At 34.3% G+C, this 15,458-nt stretch overlaps 1 protein-coding gene across 1 annotated transcript; it reads left to right on the forward strand.

The window, feature by feature from the left end:
- Nucleotides 1-2,887: 2,887 nt before the first annotated feature.
- LOC138308220 (probable sodium/potassium-transporting ATPase subunit beta-3) lies at nucleotides 2,888-12,246 on the forward strand. The gene is made up of 6 exons (XM_069249190.1): nucleotides 2,888-3,066; nucleotides 5,955-6,095; nucleotides 6,296-6,406; nucleotides 6,694-6,890; nucleotides 7,733-7,834; nucleotides 9,696-12,246. Exons 1-6 carry the CDS (start codon nucleotides 2,922-2,924, stop codon nucleotides 9,933-9,935), a joined length of 936 nt encoding a protein of 311 aa, XP_069105291.1. The 5' UTR covers nucleotides 2,888-2,921; the 3' UTR covers nucleotides 9,936-12,246.
- The last annotated feature ends 3,212 nt before the right edge of the window (nucleotides 12,247-15,458 follow it).

Here is a 15,458-nt window from a genome sequence, read left to right on the forward strand (position 1 = left end):
ACTGCGCCAGACGGCAAAACAGCGAATTGACTCTCCACTGTTTTCATACATTTACGCAGGAAATCTTGCATACGTTTGGTGTCGTAACCTTATTTAAGGTCATCGGTATGCATTTTCTGATGTTATTAATGTTTTTTTAAGAAACCTTTATATTTTGCTCCGGAAAGGTAACGGGCCTTTAAATTTATATATGCAATGTAGGCCAAAGTCAGAAACATATATACATATCTTTAGAGCTCTATGTTTAATTCGTGAGAACGCATTTAGAAACCAAATATGCATTGTATGTCTCAAAATAGTTCGTTTCCTTGACATATTTCATTAATATACTGCATGTCTATGATGCCACTATTATCAAATGCTATTATGGCATTTTTATTTATCCATTTAGTACAGATTTGTCATAGGATAACAGATAATCAAAACGAGACACTGTAGCGTAATAGAGATAAGTTAACATATTGTTTTATGAGTGGGCCGAACGGCTTTCATGATATGACACATTCTGAATTCATGTTCAGTCATATGAAACTATAGTAGGCCTAGTTGCTTTCAAACTTGAAAAAAATATCAATGTATGTGTTCCACAAGGGTCAATATTCGGCCTTATACTTTTTCTTCGTGGTTTATATTAATGATACCGTTTTGCTAATTCAAACGTTAATCTGTTTGCAGATGACACGTTTCTGGACGTCATCTTAATCTATAGATAATCCAAAAAAGGCAAGATATAAGTTGAATAATGATCTTGATTGGATGATCAAATACGCATTGTCGGACAGCGGGTCAGCGCAAGAGGACCGCAATCAGCCGTCACAGGTAGTACCTATCAATCCAAACAAAACATGGGACAGTTTTATATCCTATCTCGGAAATTATTTCTTTATTAAAAGTTTCATTATTTTGTCTTTTCATTGTCGTGAACTCTGCTTATATGTTAGACTTTGTTTCTTTTTGGTTTTCCGAATATTATACGGCCAAAAACTAGATTTGTACGGCAGGCTTCATGCAAAAACGTCGGACCTTATCTTAGAGCTGCAGGATTATTATCTTATCATAGCATTAATAATCTGTATATGCATGTTAAAGTGTGTTCTTATTGAATAAAATAATTATCATATAGTAAGAAAGCGTCCTTGTATTATAATCCAGAAACATAAACTTATTATATATATTTAATTTTTCCCTCTCTTCTTAAAAAATCTACTTATCATTGGTTTGTTTTAGGGTTAAGTATAATGTGCCATTTAATAGATACTACTAAAAATCTATTTCATTTCGAGATGTTAAATAACCGTTGGCATTCTGATCGATCACAGTAATTTCCCCTTTTTTTAATCAACTTTGTTTCGTGACGGACTGACGGAGTGAAACGAAGGGAAGTAACTCTGCATAAGTCTGACTTATGCATTTCTTGTTTACTCAGACATTTAAACAGCGAAAGGAAATTAACAATAGGTTCTTGGACACGCATTAGTTTTTTTCCCAACCTCATACATGCTTCTATAATAACTTTGATTGCAAGTATTTGTTACTACCTTAACTTATGGAATTTGAACCATAAGAAATACAATACTGGTTTAAACCCAAATTTGAGATGGTTGAATTCTTGTTCATGCTTTGTCTTGAAACATTATATTGTGCCTTAACAGATGGTGGACCGGCCCTATTTTGATCATCTTTCTATATTCTCAAAACTGTGATTACATTTAACGCTTTAATCAATAAATCAATTCAATTTCAAACTGAAAAAAAACACCCCATAGATTCTACTATGATAAATGATGTTTTCGTATGCTATATATATATATATATTAGCGTTTGTTGACTCAGGTAATTTTACTGTTTTTTCTCTCTACTGGTACTATATATCAAGGACGTATATGACTTATAAATCCTTGTATATATCTAGGCCTATCTATTTTCTCAATGTTTCACGTGTAAATTAATTCAGTTGTCAAAAGTGAGCTTAAAAAGGTGGTTGTTGAACTGGTGGGCCCTATGATTGGATTTTTCCTTTTATCAGTCTTAAACAGTCTTATAAATCTAATATGATAGCAGATAGAACGAACGAATACATACGTACCCGGCCTACTATACCTTTCGGGCGGGTACGAAATGTTCCCTATATATGTCGTAGTGGAGCACTGCCTAAGAAAATCACTCGGACACAATTTTCTATACTTTGCTGTAGGTTTCCATGTGGTGCAATTATTTTAAGCGTATAAATGCATTTATATACTATTTTGTCCAAAAGAACCATAACGATCTACAGAGATTTTAATTATCTATATCTCTGATATCTACTATACCACTGATAAGACACCGAATTCATAATTTGTAGACTTGCCGTATAATTTTCCTTCGAAAAGACCGTCATACTTATATGTGAAAAAAAAAAATGTCTTGCTGTGAATTTGGTATTTCACACGGTTCAGTTTTATTGCCTAGTAGGTAAGTGGTATAAACAAGTAAGATAAAATCCATACAGACCAAAAATAATGGTTTGCTCCATTAGCAGTAATAAAGGCATCAATTGTAGCTCTAAAGACGACACCATTATCCGTCTAAAAGTCTTTTTTTAGCTACAATATTGCAGCTAGATAGCAGATATATCTAGGCATATAACGTTAGCTAGCCTATTGACTGATCAATGTTGGTGATTGTTTATTAGGGCAACGCTGCTTTGTTACGCTTGCTGTTACACATGATCATTAAAATTTTGCGTAAATTGTGTAATTCACATTTCGAAATAGCATGTGTGTAAAAATCACTGTACAATTACGTACGCAGAGAGATACTGCCTTAGTTGCGAAACATAACTCAAGCGTAGCACTACGTCATGGTTGTCACGTGATCAAGTATCAAAAAGGTCGAGTGATGACGACATCCGGGCAATTTATCGCTTCTCTCCGACCAAGATGGCGTCTTCAGCAAGTACAGGTGTAACAGCGGCTTCTGTCGGCCCCCAGAGCAATACAGTTGGACAGAAATTTAGAGATTTTGGCACGTTTATGTACAACAGTGATGAAGGCACAGTTCTTGGAAGAACAGGCAAAAGTTGGGGTAAGTTCTAGGGAAATTGGCAATGCATTTCGTTATAAACTGATGGCTTCGGATTTGCATGTGTTGATTTTGCAATAGAAGAATTATTTTCGTGTTTTAATATATTTATTCTATAAATCATTATATCATATGTATGTATGGTTGAACAAGATACTAAAATTAAAATTTGCCTGTCGAAAATTGTTTCTTTCCCAATATTAAGCGTTCATTTTAGATTTGTCAGTGGATGACCTCTGCAAGTTCGTCCTATCCATGCGCCGGGCGGGGTTCCCAAGGGTGAATTTAACTTAGCGTCACTTGATACGTATTTATGTAGATACTACAATAAATCAATTATTTCGATATACCTGAAGCATTTTATGCGACATTTTACAGTCTTTCTTTTTATTTATTTAACTTTGGAATCATTTCTGTACAATTTATTTATTTTATACCTTACATTGATGGCGTCATTGGAAGCACTTGCTAGGTGACTTGTGGCCTCCGGCAAGGTACATATCAAACTTACCTGTCCGCCATATAACAATGTCATGGATGTACACAAGTGCGATTGTGCGGCAGTCCACTTGACACTTGAATATTTATAGACTAAGAGTCACCTTGAAAGGATAAGATCTCATTGTTTTATATGAAGCTAATAATGCACTACACGTGGTGTGGCTGATGTTAATTAAGAATAATATCTATACGTGTGTTGAAGGGCATTTAAATAAAACATTGGTTTTGAATTTGTATTTTGATGTTTAACACATTTCAGATAATTTAAGCACATTTAAGATGAGTCTTTCAGATTTATCGAGAACTAAACATTCTAAAGATATATACATGTTCAAATGTTATTGCGAAATAAGGCTATGAGATAAATTGTTTTACGTTTTTTTGTTTTTGTTTTTTTTTACAAAAAAAGTACATCAAAGTAATTTGTTAAAAGTTATAATTGATCTTAAAACCAAATTAATTGACGATTAATAAAAAGATTAAAACATAAATATATATCCAATAATATTATATTAGTATCATGATAATTTATCATTTAGTAATTGCCTGTATGTGTATTTGCATGCACCACAAAATTGGTCACTTAACATGATGAATTGAATTATGACAAGTCAATGAGGCCACTGGAAACCTCAAGCAGTGCTAAAGCCTGGCAATTACTGTGATAAATGTCAGCCAAGTCCTAGTCCCTTTTGTGGAGATTTGGATGATTTTGTAAGGTTGTGTAATCGTCTGTGTTGTCAGTATTGTTACTCTACATCCCCTGGGGCTGTGTGACCATTGTTGTCTGTCAGCTAAGTCAGACCTGCACTGTAAACAGTGACTGCTGTATAACTGTTATACATACATTATTCATTGTTGTCCTTAGTTCTTATTTACAACTCACTATACATAATGGGTTGGGTGTAAAGGGGACATTTTCCCAACAATACTTCATGAGCCCTAATATCCCTATTCTTTCTGTGTTCTGCTTTACCATACCACTGTTGGAACTAATAAATAGTTTTGTTTTTTTGTTATATAGTTCATGCCAATTTATAAATTGAAATTGGACAAAAAGTCACAAAATTGTATGTTTAGTGTTAGATATGTTATACAGTAGAAAATAATTCCAATGTCTCGGTTATGAAATTTAATAACATACAAGTTCGAAAATTGTCAGCTGATGCTAGCATTGTTTAATTTGTAACTTTCAGTTCAAGATTGTTGACTGCCAAAATGGATATTGATTTCTAACAAGAATCCTCTTATAGAAATAGACAATAATATATATATATATAATGAAAATGAAATATTTTATTTTCATCACGCTGTCAGTTTTTTTTTTTTACATTTCTAATGAAAACAAAATTTGTAATATTACTGATATTTGCAGTCATGCAATATATCAATTACCGTACTTTCCCTACTTAGAGCGACTCCTGTAATAAGGGTGCCCCTACGTTTTTTGCTGGGGAAAAAATCTACTAATTTCATACAATTTTTGGGCCAGTTTGTGACGATAAGTCTGCAGATGTTAATAAAATACTGAGAAAATTGTTTCATATTAGTCAGATGCTCAACAGATATCTGATCATCTTGTATAAGCCCTAAATTTGTTTGCATTGGACAACTCAGGACAACTCACTGAGAAATGAACTCAGGACAACTGTGCCAAGTGTTTACAGCCATGTTCAAAACAACTGTACACATTTGTCACTTGAATGTCCCACATACATGTGTGGATAAAGACTAACTGGCGATGTCTATACAGGTTTTATGAATACTTACTGTATATCTATGACAAGAATGTTATCAATATCATTACTAAGCATTTCATTGTGTACTATTGCAGTGTTCAATCTACGATTATTTTTCGTGGGTCCTTTTCAATGTTTTTTGTGAAAACAATGGGTCCCGAAGTGTTATAGATACCCATTCCCAGAAATTTCATGGGTCCTTTTAAAATTCTGTGAGTGCAGGACTCGGGATGCGCACATAGATTTATCACTGCTATTGTCGTTTTTTTTCCCGATATACCACAAAACAAAGGAAGATATCAAAAGCACTGTCCACCATTTTGTGTACGCATGGTAAACAAACAGACTAGCATGAATTTCCAAAATTCTGTGAAACAGACACATTTAAATAATGTTAAATACTTCTGGTGCATACATTTCTTCATAATTATGTAATTTCAATACTTACTTGACTTCAAAACTATAAGTTGGTTTTAGTAAAATTCAGAAAAGTATGAAACTAAAAGCAAGATGACTATAGTCTGTTTCAGAAAAAAAAAACCCATCTGAAACTGATCTCAAATATAGGAAATAATAGGGAAAATAAAGTATTTTTGTTGTTTATATAAAATGAAGATGTTTCTCTGACCAATCCTCTTTCTTTATTTACAGCCCACATTTTCATTTTCTACGTCATCTACTATGCATGTCTGTCCGGATTCTTCGCTGCCTTGATTGCTGTGTTCTATCAGACCCTGGACTGGAACTTCCCCAAACTCGCTGGTCCTGATAGCTTGCTGAGACAGAATCCAGGTAAACCTATACACTTGTAGTCATTGAATCAAGTATAATTTAGCATTTTATGATCATTCCATCGATTGATCATTGATAAATAGAAATCCCGATCTAGCAAAATCAATACGCCTTAAAGTGAAGTAGACAACTTATAAACCTGGATTCTATGTATGAAATCATAAAAATTCCCACCTATCAATTTTGTCTATATATTCCAGGTATGGGATTCCGTCCAATCCCCGATGTACAGACGACACTTGTGCGATTTGTGAAGGGAGACCCCACCTCTTACAGTCCATACACTGACCACATGGAAGCCTACCTTTCTTGTAAGTACTGACTAAACTGGAAAAAAGACTAACACTTCCAGATGTAGTGCTGGTAAACAATTAAAATATATGTCATGGTCTTTTATATCACTATTAGTGTCTTTAAAAAAATGAGGAATGCTCCTGCTCATCTGACGGAGTTATTATAAACATACTTATTTTAGCACTCAAAATTTAGTTCAGATATTGAAAACTCTAATTTATGATTTCTTTGTGTAAAAATATAAATAAGCGCAATGCAATGGAATGTAACACATATATAGACAAAAATTTGTCCGTCCTTTCAGATTATGAAAACGAGAACCAGGTGACCGATACAGGAGTCATTGTGGATTGCGATGCCATCAATGGTCGTCGTCCTGAGTCAGAATGGGATAAAGCTTGCCGATTTGATCTCACCCAGAACCTTGGAGCTGACTGTGTAAAACAGCAGGCCTTCGGCTTTGATGATGGTCTTCCGTGCATTCTTGTTAAACTGAACAGGGTAGGTGTCAATATAACATTGAATAGTAACAATGTGTTCTTATAAGTATCTACCCCATGAAACATCTTTTTAGCTCGCCTATTCGAAGAATAGGGGGAGCTAATGTTGTCACCCCGGCGTCCGCGTCGGCGTTGGTGTCCCATTTCACGTTAAAGTTTTTGAGCAAGTTTCTGTTTCGTCAATTTTTTAAGCTTAAGTCATCATAAATGTTTATGATTTTATTTTCCTAATGTGTATGGATGCTGAACGTGATAATACAACCAATTTGGGGCCCTTTAGGGGTTTTTTGGCTGAGGGCACTGCTTGATATTTTTAAATAGTAAATACTTGAACATCAACTTCTTCTGAATAGGCGAGCTTTGCTGTTCTCCAACAGCTCTTGTTCATTAAGTTCTCAGTCAATAACTGATGGATACTGTTGTGGAACAATTACATTTGGATTCCATATAGGATCGATGTATCTATTGGGTTTCAACAAGTCCCAATTCTAAGAATACAGTGTATTCTCATACTTTTAAAATAAACACTTCTTTTTTATGAACTTATTTAATTGAGGAAAGTTTGATGATTTTTACATTGCATATATAGAAAGATATCTGCTTGTTGGGGTAGTATGAATTGTTATGAATTTAATTAACATTGCACACTCTGACAGATATGATGTGACAACTCACAACTGACAATTGTTACATTGCATGTAAGAGCTGTATAATGACAAATATCTAAATAGAGAACAAGTTTTCAAGACATTTGAAAGTTTTTGATATGTTATATGCCACTTTTGCAGTCTTGATTAAATAATGTTGATTAGACTGGTGCTTATTAGCTGACACCTCTTTCAGATCTTTGATTGGATGCCCCAGATGTATACTAATACTAGTGTCCCAGCTGAGATCAATGACATGTACCAGAACTACTATGTCACTGTCAAGTGCACAGGAGAGGTAAGTTACCTGCAAAAAAAAAAATTTTGAAGTTTATAATAGTAGTCCTGTGTCCATAATCTGTCTTAAAAGTTCAGAATTAAAATTTCATCCTTCATCCAAGCATATTATTTAAGTATACAACAACATTTAGAATATATCATATTTAACCCAATATTAGCTTTCATCCCTATAAGCACCCCTCCCCATTTTTTGAGGCCTAAATTTCTCTTACTCGAATTAAATACAGAGCAACAATTGATTCAGGGTTTTACTTGGGGCTGTTCCAGCAAAACATATATGGTAGGGGGGGAAGGCACTTTGAAATTGGGAGACCCACCGATAGAAGTGATTTTCAATTTTGTTGACCCCCCACATATCTATTTTTTTGTTAACAAGACCATGGCATAGAAGCCATTTAATTTTTTATTTTGCTCCGACATCTTTTTGGATTTACGTACTTTGATTTCTAGTATCACTAAAGTCAAAATGGCACTGTATATTGTGCAATTGTTGGATGTGCTGCATCTATTACTAAATTTGTATAAGGTATACTCCTCGTAGAACCAGTGGAAAATCTAGTTACTAAAGATACCAAAGTATTTCTCAAACGCACTGCTAGAATAGTCATCTGGACATTCACACTTCAGCTTGTGAACTGTCACTTTTTCCTCAACTTAATACCAGTGAATTTAAATAAAGATCTGTTATTTTGCCAAAAATAATCCATTGTTTCTCTGTATCATTGTCAAGTTTGCATGAATACAATATGTTTTAGATAAATATTCTGTCATTATTGTATCAAAACACTTAGAAAATAAAATAATTGTTTTTTATTGAAGATGAACAACACATTAAATATTGTCAGAAATAAACATTTTTCTCAACAGTTATTTTTGTAGTCAGAATGACTGAGAGCAACATTATAAAACACAATTTTTGCATTTTATTTCAAAAAGTGCTTCAGATAGACCCACCCTCAGAAGTAATTTTATTGGAATGCCACCCTGGCACAGAAGGGATTTTATTTTGAACCCACCATGGCACATACTATTTTTTAAAGTGCCTTCCCTGGGTGCCATATATGTTTTGCTGGAACAGCCCTTAGTGCAATTGTTTAATTTTAAGAAAACCTAGTCCAAATTTGGTTCGATCAAGCGACCCTGGTTAAAATACAGTATTAATGTATCATAAAAGGAATTCAGGATTAGGAGGGAATATTTTTTATTTTCTATTTCTCTGAAAACAAATGCGGCAGATAACATTTTATTTTTTCTGAAGAACAGCTTGTAAATATCTCAATCGTCACTATATCCAAAGAAAACCAGTTGAAAATACATAATCCTGGGAGGAAACATTCCGTTTTGGCAAATGCTGAGCTGACATCGGCAGCCATTTTTTACCGGAAATGAAAGGTGCATACTAAAATTGGAGCCAATTTCCGGGTGCGTTTCGAATGGAAATTTCGGGCGAGTTCGAATGGAAATTTCGGGGAGGTGGAAATTTCGGGCGAGTTCGAATGGAAATTTGGGGTGCGTTCGATGCGGCGGTCTCAATTTTAATTTTTAAGTTATGGCGCATAAAAACCGTTGGTGCGGGGGGTAAATGTCGATGCGGTGGGGCCTGAGAAACTAAGAATTAATTTTGTTTGGCCTTAGTGAGTACTATGCATAAGGTTATGAAAAAAAATTGCCACACAATATTGATGTAAAATCATTAACTTAAACATTAAATGAGATTTTGATCTTTCTGTTCCATAAATATGTTTTGATGGTAATACAATATCATTGATGATAATAAGATACCATAGAATATGTATAATAATCTAATGTATTTTTTTTTTTAATTAATTTGTAATAATGTATTTACTTTGTGTGTGCAGAACCCGTCTGACCAGGACAATATTGGCCCCATCACCTATTACCCATCAGGTGGATTCCACTACAAGTACTTCCCATTCCGTAACCAGCAGGGATACAGGTCCCCTCTCGTCTTCGTCAGGTTCGAGAGACCAACACCTGGAGTTCTCATCATGGTCGAATGCAGAGCGTATGCTGCCAACATACAGTATGACCGCCTAGAACACGCCGGCAGTGTCCATTTTGAGCTGCTAGTTGATTAACCTTGCATTTATATTTAGTTCCTTTATGAAATTTTTTGTTTGTTGGGGGGGCATGAGGTAGACAAAAAAAATTAGGGATAAATTTTTGACAGCAAATCTGCATTGTCTTACTTAAATCAAATATACTTTGGAAGAAATTTCATCAAAAATCCATAAAAGTAATGGATGATATCCACAAAATAGAATTGAACTCGTACTAGATAATATTTGTGTAATTTGGGTCTACTCTTGCCCAAGGAATTTGTGAATTCCAATAGTTTTTTCTCTACAAAGGCATTTGAAGTCCAAGTAATCAGGTGCCTGATATTTTATAGCAGTCTGTAGAAGTGAGATCTGAAGTTTGGTTAGCCTTTTCTTGCAAATTTGAGTGGAATGGTTTGAAGATGCATTTGATTTATTTTTTTTCTCTCACTTTTTTGTTTGTAAAGCATATGTTCATTCATTTCTAAGCTTTCCAAAGATTTTCTATTAGTTAACCATACTTTTCCTCATTTTTTGTGTCAAGCATTTCATATGTAGTTGTTTTTAGCAGTATTTTTTTTTAAAGAATAAGAAAAGAAGAGCGTTGATTTATTCGTGACTGATGTTCAAGCTAACAACAAGGAAAAAATATACAAAAAAAACAACCATTTGTCCAGTCATTGAGTAATACTCAGGGGTGACTTCGGAAGATTGTCATTTCATCGGGATGGAATGAATGGTGCAATATGTGTTATTACATAATGCTTAAATGTTAAATAGGGGGGAATTCATTGTCATATATACAAGATCTATCACAAATTAAAGCTCAAAATTGACTCCTCCGTTTAAGCAGATTTTTCGTTCAAAGACACTGTTTTGTTACAAAAATCACTTATGCAATTTCAAGTGGGAAGTCACTGTGTTTTGTTTTGTACATTCCTTTTAAAACAATGATTTTTTTTAAACAATTATATCTATCCAGATTATTGTACAAAACTAGTGTAGTCATGTTGATGTTGCCATTTGTGAAAATGAAGTGTCCAGATGTTTTTGTATAGGATGAAAAGACGTTTTTAAATCTTAAAATATTGTTGTTATAGACAAAAATGTATTGTTGCTTTGTGTGTAGTGTACATGAAATTTTATTAACAAGATGTTTTTACCTAAACACATTAAAGCTATTACCCTGTTCCGAAGTTGTTGAGTTTCAAAGGCCACCTTTGTTTGCTTTGGAACCAAATAGACGCAAGTTTTTATTTTGAAACTTACTTGAAGGTTTTTTTTAACTCGATATGTGATGTTCATTTGTCATTTCTTGAGAGATAAGTGCCATCTTAAAATGACCATTCTATTTGTAATACCTACGAAAATAACGAAAATCTTGTAGGCCTGTAGATATCTGTGCAGCTTCGCGTATATATAGTGATACAAGCATGATTGTGATGCAGACAAGTTATCATGATGAGTGGTGGAAATCAGATGTTTTTAAACATAATAATTCAAAGGTGACATTTTTTTGTAAATATGTGAATGCATGACGTATGTGAATGCATTAATATTAGAACTTAGGTTACTCACAGAACTTATCTTTACTGTTCTACTTGTACCAAATGCTTTATTGTAAATTCAGCATAATTATTATGATACATAATAGCAATACTGCACGGATGTAAGCGGGTAAAACTGGAACCAAAACACCAACTTTTGTCACCTCCTATTGTGTTGAATGCTAGTTCTTTCATGGATGATGATGTTGAACTCTGTGTTTGAATGTAAATTTAACAATTTACCTCTGGCGGCCTGATGTGATGGTGAATCTGTTCTGTATTGCTTCCAGTTGATAAAAATGTTTCTCACTGTTTGGGTCGTTACAAGTTGTAGATCGATGGGAACCTCCAGATTTAGGTAGAAGTGAACCGCCAGTGGAAACATTTTTGACTGCCGTCTCTTACACCAAACCATATTTCCATTGTTTATACATATCATTTATCATTATTACATCACTAAATTTGTTATATAAACGAATACTCTGAAAATCTCAAGTTCTGGTAGATATTTAAGATGGTTGTGGAAAAAGTCAATATTGTAATTAATAAATTAACAGAAAAATAACCTTTCTAATATCAATATTCAGTATTATTAATGAAATTAAAAAAGGATTCTGAAACAGCTATTGGAAACTGGATGTTATGAAAAAAGCACAATGGTGAAAACCTTTTATAATAGAACTTGTAGTATTGTTTCCCTAATCACACTCCAGTTTTCAACCCTGTTGAATGGCTGGCATTTCTACTTTTATTCAAGATGTAGCACTGAAGAAGTTCATAGAAATAAAATTTGGTACATGAAAGTTTATTTGCTTTATTATATATCTTGACCCTGAAAACTGAGGTAGCTTGAATCAGTGATGCATGACTGAAATAGAGCACTTGATGCTGAGGATATCATACCCAACAATCAAAGATGTTAATCACAACTGTATTAAACCTCTTGCTACGTTGCCCATCAGAAGTCTCTCCACGTAGTACATTTAAGCATTGAAAGTCTTTCAGTTCATAGCCAATATGAATGCAAACTGAACAGAGGCAAATTCCATGAAGCACGCTATGAATGCCAACTGAAAGACGTTCAATGCTTACATTTACATTTGGTTACAATTTTATGATGAAATCCCAAGGAATTGTCCCTAACGGGCACTATTCTATTTATCTGCCACCCAGATTGCATTTATATCTCCAATAAATGCAATCTAACAATCCTTTAATTGTTAAATAATCATTCGTTATCGTCATGGATGGAATAACCATTAGAACAGCCGCCTTCCGTGATCGCTGGCACGACAACTGTGACATCACAATGATAATGACGTCATAATTAGCGCTGGAAGTTTATGTCTATATGACTGCCAACTGCGTTTGGTAAGGTTACATAGTGGGACTGCAGTGAAAATGTAAATATTTATTACTGATCGCCTTTCGTCCATTGTCAATTAACATTCTTGTTACCACTATATTTAAGAAATTACTGAAGGGATCTGTCTGAAGTTTCATATATGTAGATTGCCCTAGGGCCCTACTCGTGCAATTTTTTGGACCAATTGGTCAACAAGATGGCCGATAGGCAGACATCTTGGATTTTGTTAGTAGAAGTTTGGATCCATCTTTCCATTGTCAGACATAGGTCATTTTTGGTGGGCGCTTTTCTCGGATCTCGTGTTGAGAATCGGTGACTGTTTGTGATTTGTTAAACTGACCACACATTAATTAATCAATTCCGGTTATTAACGAAAATAAAAGGGACCGAAAGACTAAACAAAAACTAAGAAACATTGTACAGAGTTCAATGAGTTCTGGATTGGGATAATAAATACGCTACAACAAACCAAAAGTCTTCAATGCATATACTTTTTAACTGGATCTACAAATGTTTATTACGTGGCTGATTCGTGCCATTTCGTCTTTTCGCCCTGAAAAGACGAGAATTAAAAAACTTACAATTTCGTCTTTTCATCTTTTCGCCCCGAAAAGACGAAATTTAACAAATTTAAATTTCATCTTTTCGTGGCAAAAAGACGAAAACTCAAACACGAAAAGACGAAAGTGATACACGCTAATTAGCGACTTTAATTCTCGTCTTTTCGTCTTCAAAATTCTCGTCTTTTCGCCCCGAAAAGACGAAAATTAACAAACCTTAAATTTCGTCTTTTCGTCTTTACGCCCCGAAAAGACGAAAATTAACAAACCTTAATTTTCGTCTTTTCGTCTTCCGGTCCGGTCGTCGTGTGGAAGTCATTTTGAAATCTTTTTATCTTAATATTGACTTAATTGTTCAATATGGAAGCATCAAAGTAGTTTATGATAACAATCGATTTATTAAATTGATAGTATTACAAGTATCTTCATCAATAACTAAGATTAGAAGTTTTAAAACATAAGTCAACATGTATGTTTACAGCAGTTACGTAGATTTCTCACACGTGGCATATGCCCACGCGCCACTAACAGATTCATCATTCCGCAAATCTTTTAGCGTGATTGATACATTTTCTAAAATTCATTAATATCTTATTTTTGTGTTCTAATCGCCCTATTTAGCAATTACGCTTATCAAAACATTGCCGTGTATATGTTAGGACATAATGAACTTAAGATGCTAAACATAGTACTTACAGGAGTTGCCTCCCCTACACAACTTGAAAAAAAAGTTGTCGGCGGGTAATATTTGAAAGCGTTTGAACCACGGATCAACTTGTTAACAAAATATTTTTATGAAAGACAACTCGTGAAGACTTTGAGTTTAAAGGAAGGACTTGAACCAAGAAATTGCTCAAATACAGTTAATTATAACAGTCAATCAGTAGGTATAATGTACTGTATATTATTTGAAAAGACATTTTGACTACATACATGACATGGTCTTCATCATAATTGTACATTAGAAATTACATTATAATCTCCGTCGTATATGAAAGATGACAAAGTATATCTGTAATTTGTAATTTTTCGGAGCGAAAAGGCGAAAAGACGAAAAGACGAAAATTAAGGTTTGTTAATTTTCGTCTTTTCGGGGCGAAAAGACGAAAATACGAAAATTAAGGTTTGTTAATTTTCGTGCTTTCGGGGCGAAAAGACGAAAGTTAAGGTTTGTTAATTTTCGTCTTTTCGTGGCGAAAAGACGAAAAGACGAGATTTTAGAAGGCGAAAAGACGAAAATTAAAGGCGCTAATTAGCGTGCTTCACTTTCGTCTTTTCGTGTTTGACTTTTCGTCTTTTCGCCGCTAAATGACGAAATTTAAATTTGTTAATGTCGTCTTTTCGTCCCGAAAAGACGAGAATGTCCCGAAAAGACGAGAGTTAAGATATCTAATTTTCGTCTTTTCGGGGCGAAAAGACGAAAAGACGAAATGGCATAAATCAGCCACCGTAGTTTATAGACATTATCTTTTTTAATCCAACTGTCCCTTACACAACGATGGAAGGGAGATAACCGTTGTAATTTTCCCTCTGTTTACTCAAAGGGAGATAATCCATGCAATGCTACAGCAGCTACAAGAAAACGGTCCTTTAAAGGCCCACTACCTTTCCGAAACGGCTTTTAATTTTTAAAATGGAAATGTAAAACGAGATCGATAATTTTGTAGCGTCGCAAAAGTTATCAACTTACCGGTAATGCTACACTTATCATAACCTTCTGAACAATTCTATTAAAATAAATTAAATGTTAATTTTCATAACGCGGGTCGTCTTATGTTTCCCGCCGTCGTCCTAAATGCCGCGCGATAGTTGATTATCACTGCCCCAGAAGGCAAAACAGTGAAGTGAAACCCAACTGTTATCATATATTACGCAGGATATCTTGCATAAGCTTCATGTTCTAACCTCCTCTTAGGCCATCGATATATATTTTCTTATGTTATCTATGATTTTCAGAAACCTTTAAATTTTGCTCCGGAAACGTAGTGGGCCTTTAAGCGATACCGACATAGTGACTAAGGAGTGTAATTGATCTGTTTTTCGTGTTGCCAATGTAACCTAGCGAATATATAATACCCACGTTGAATAC

This window comes from Argopecten irradians, chromosome 14, assembly GCF_041381155.1.
Source record: "Argopecten irradians isolate NY chromosome 14, Ai_NY, whole genome shotgun sequence".
Taxonomy (NCBI): domain Eukaryota; kingdom Metazoa; phylum Mollusca; class Bivalvia; order Pectinida; family Pectinidae; genus Argopecten; species Argopecten irradians.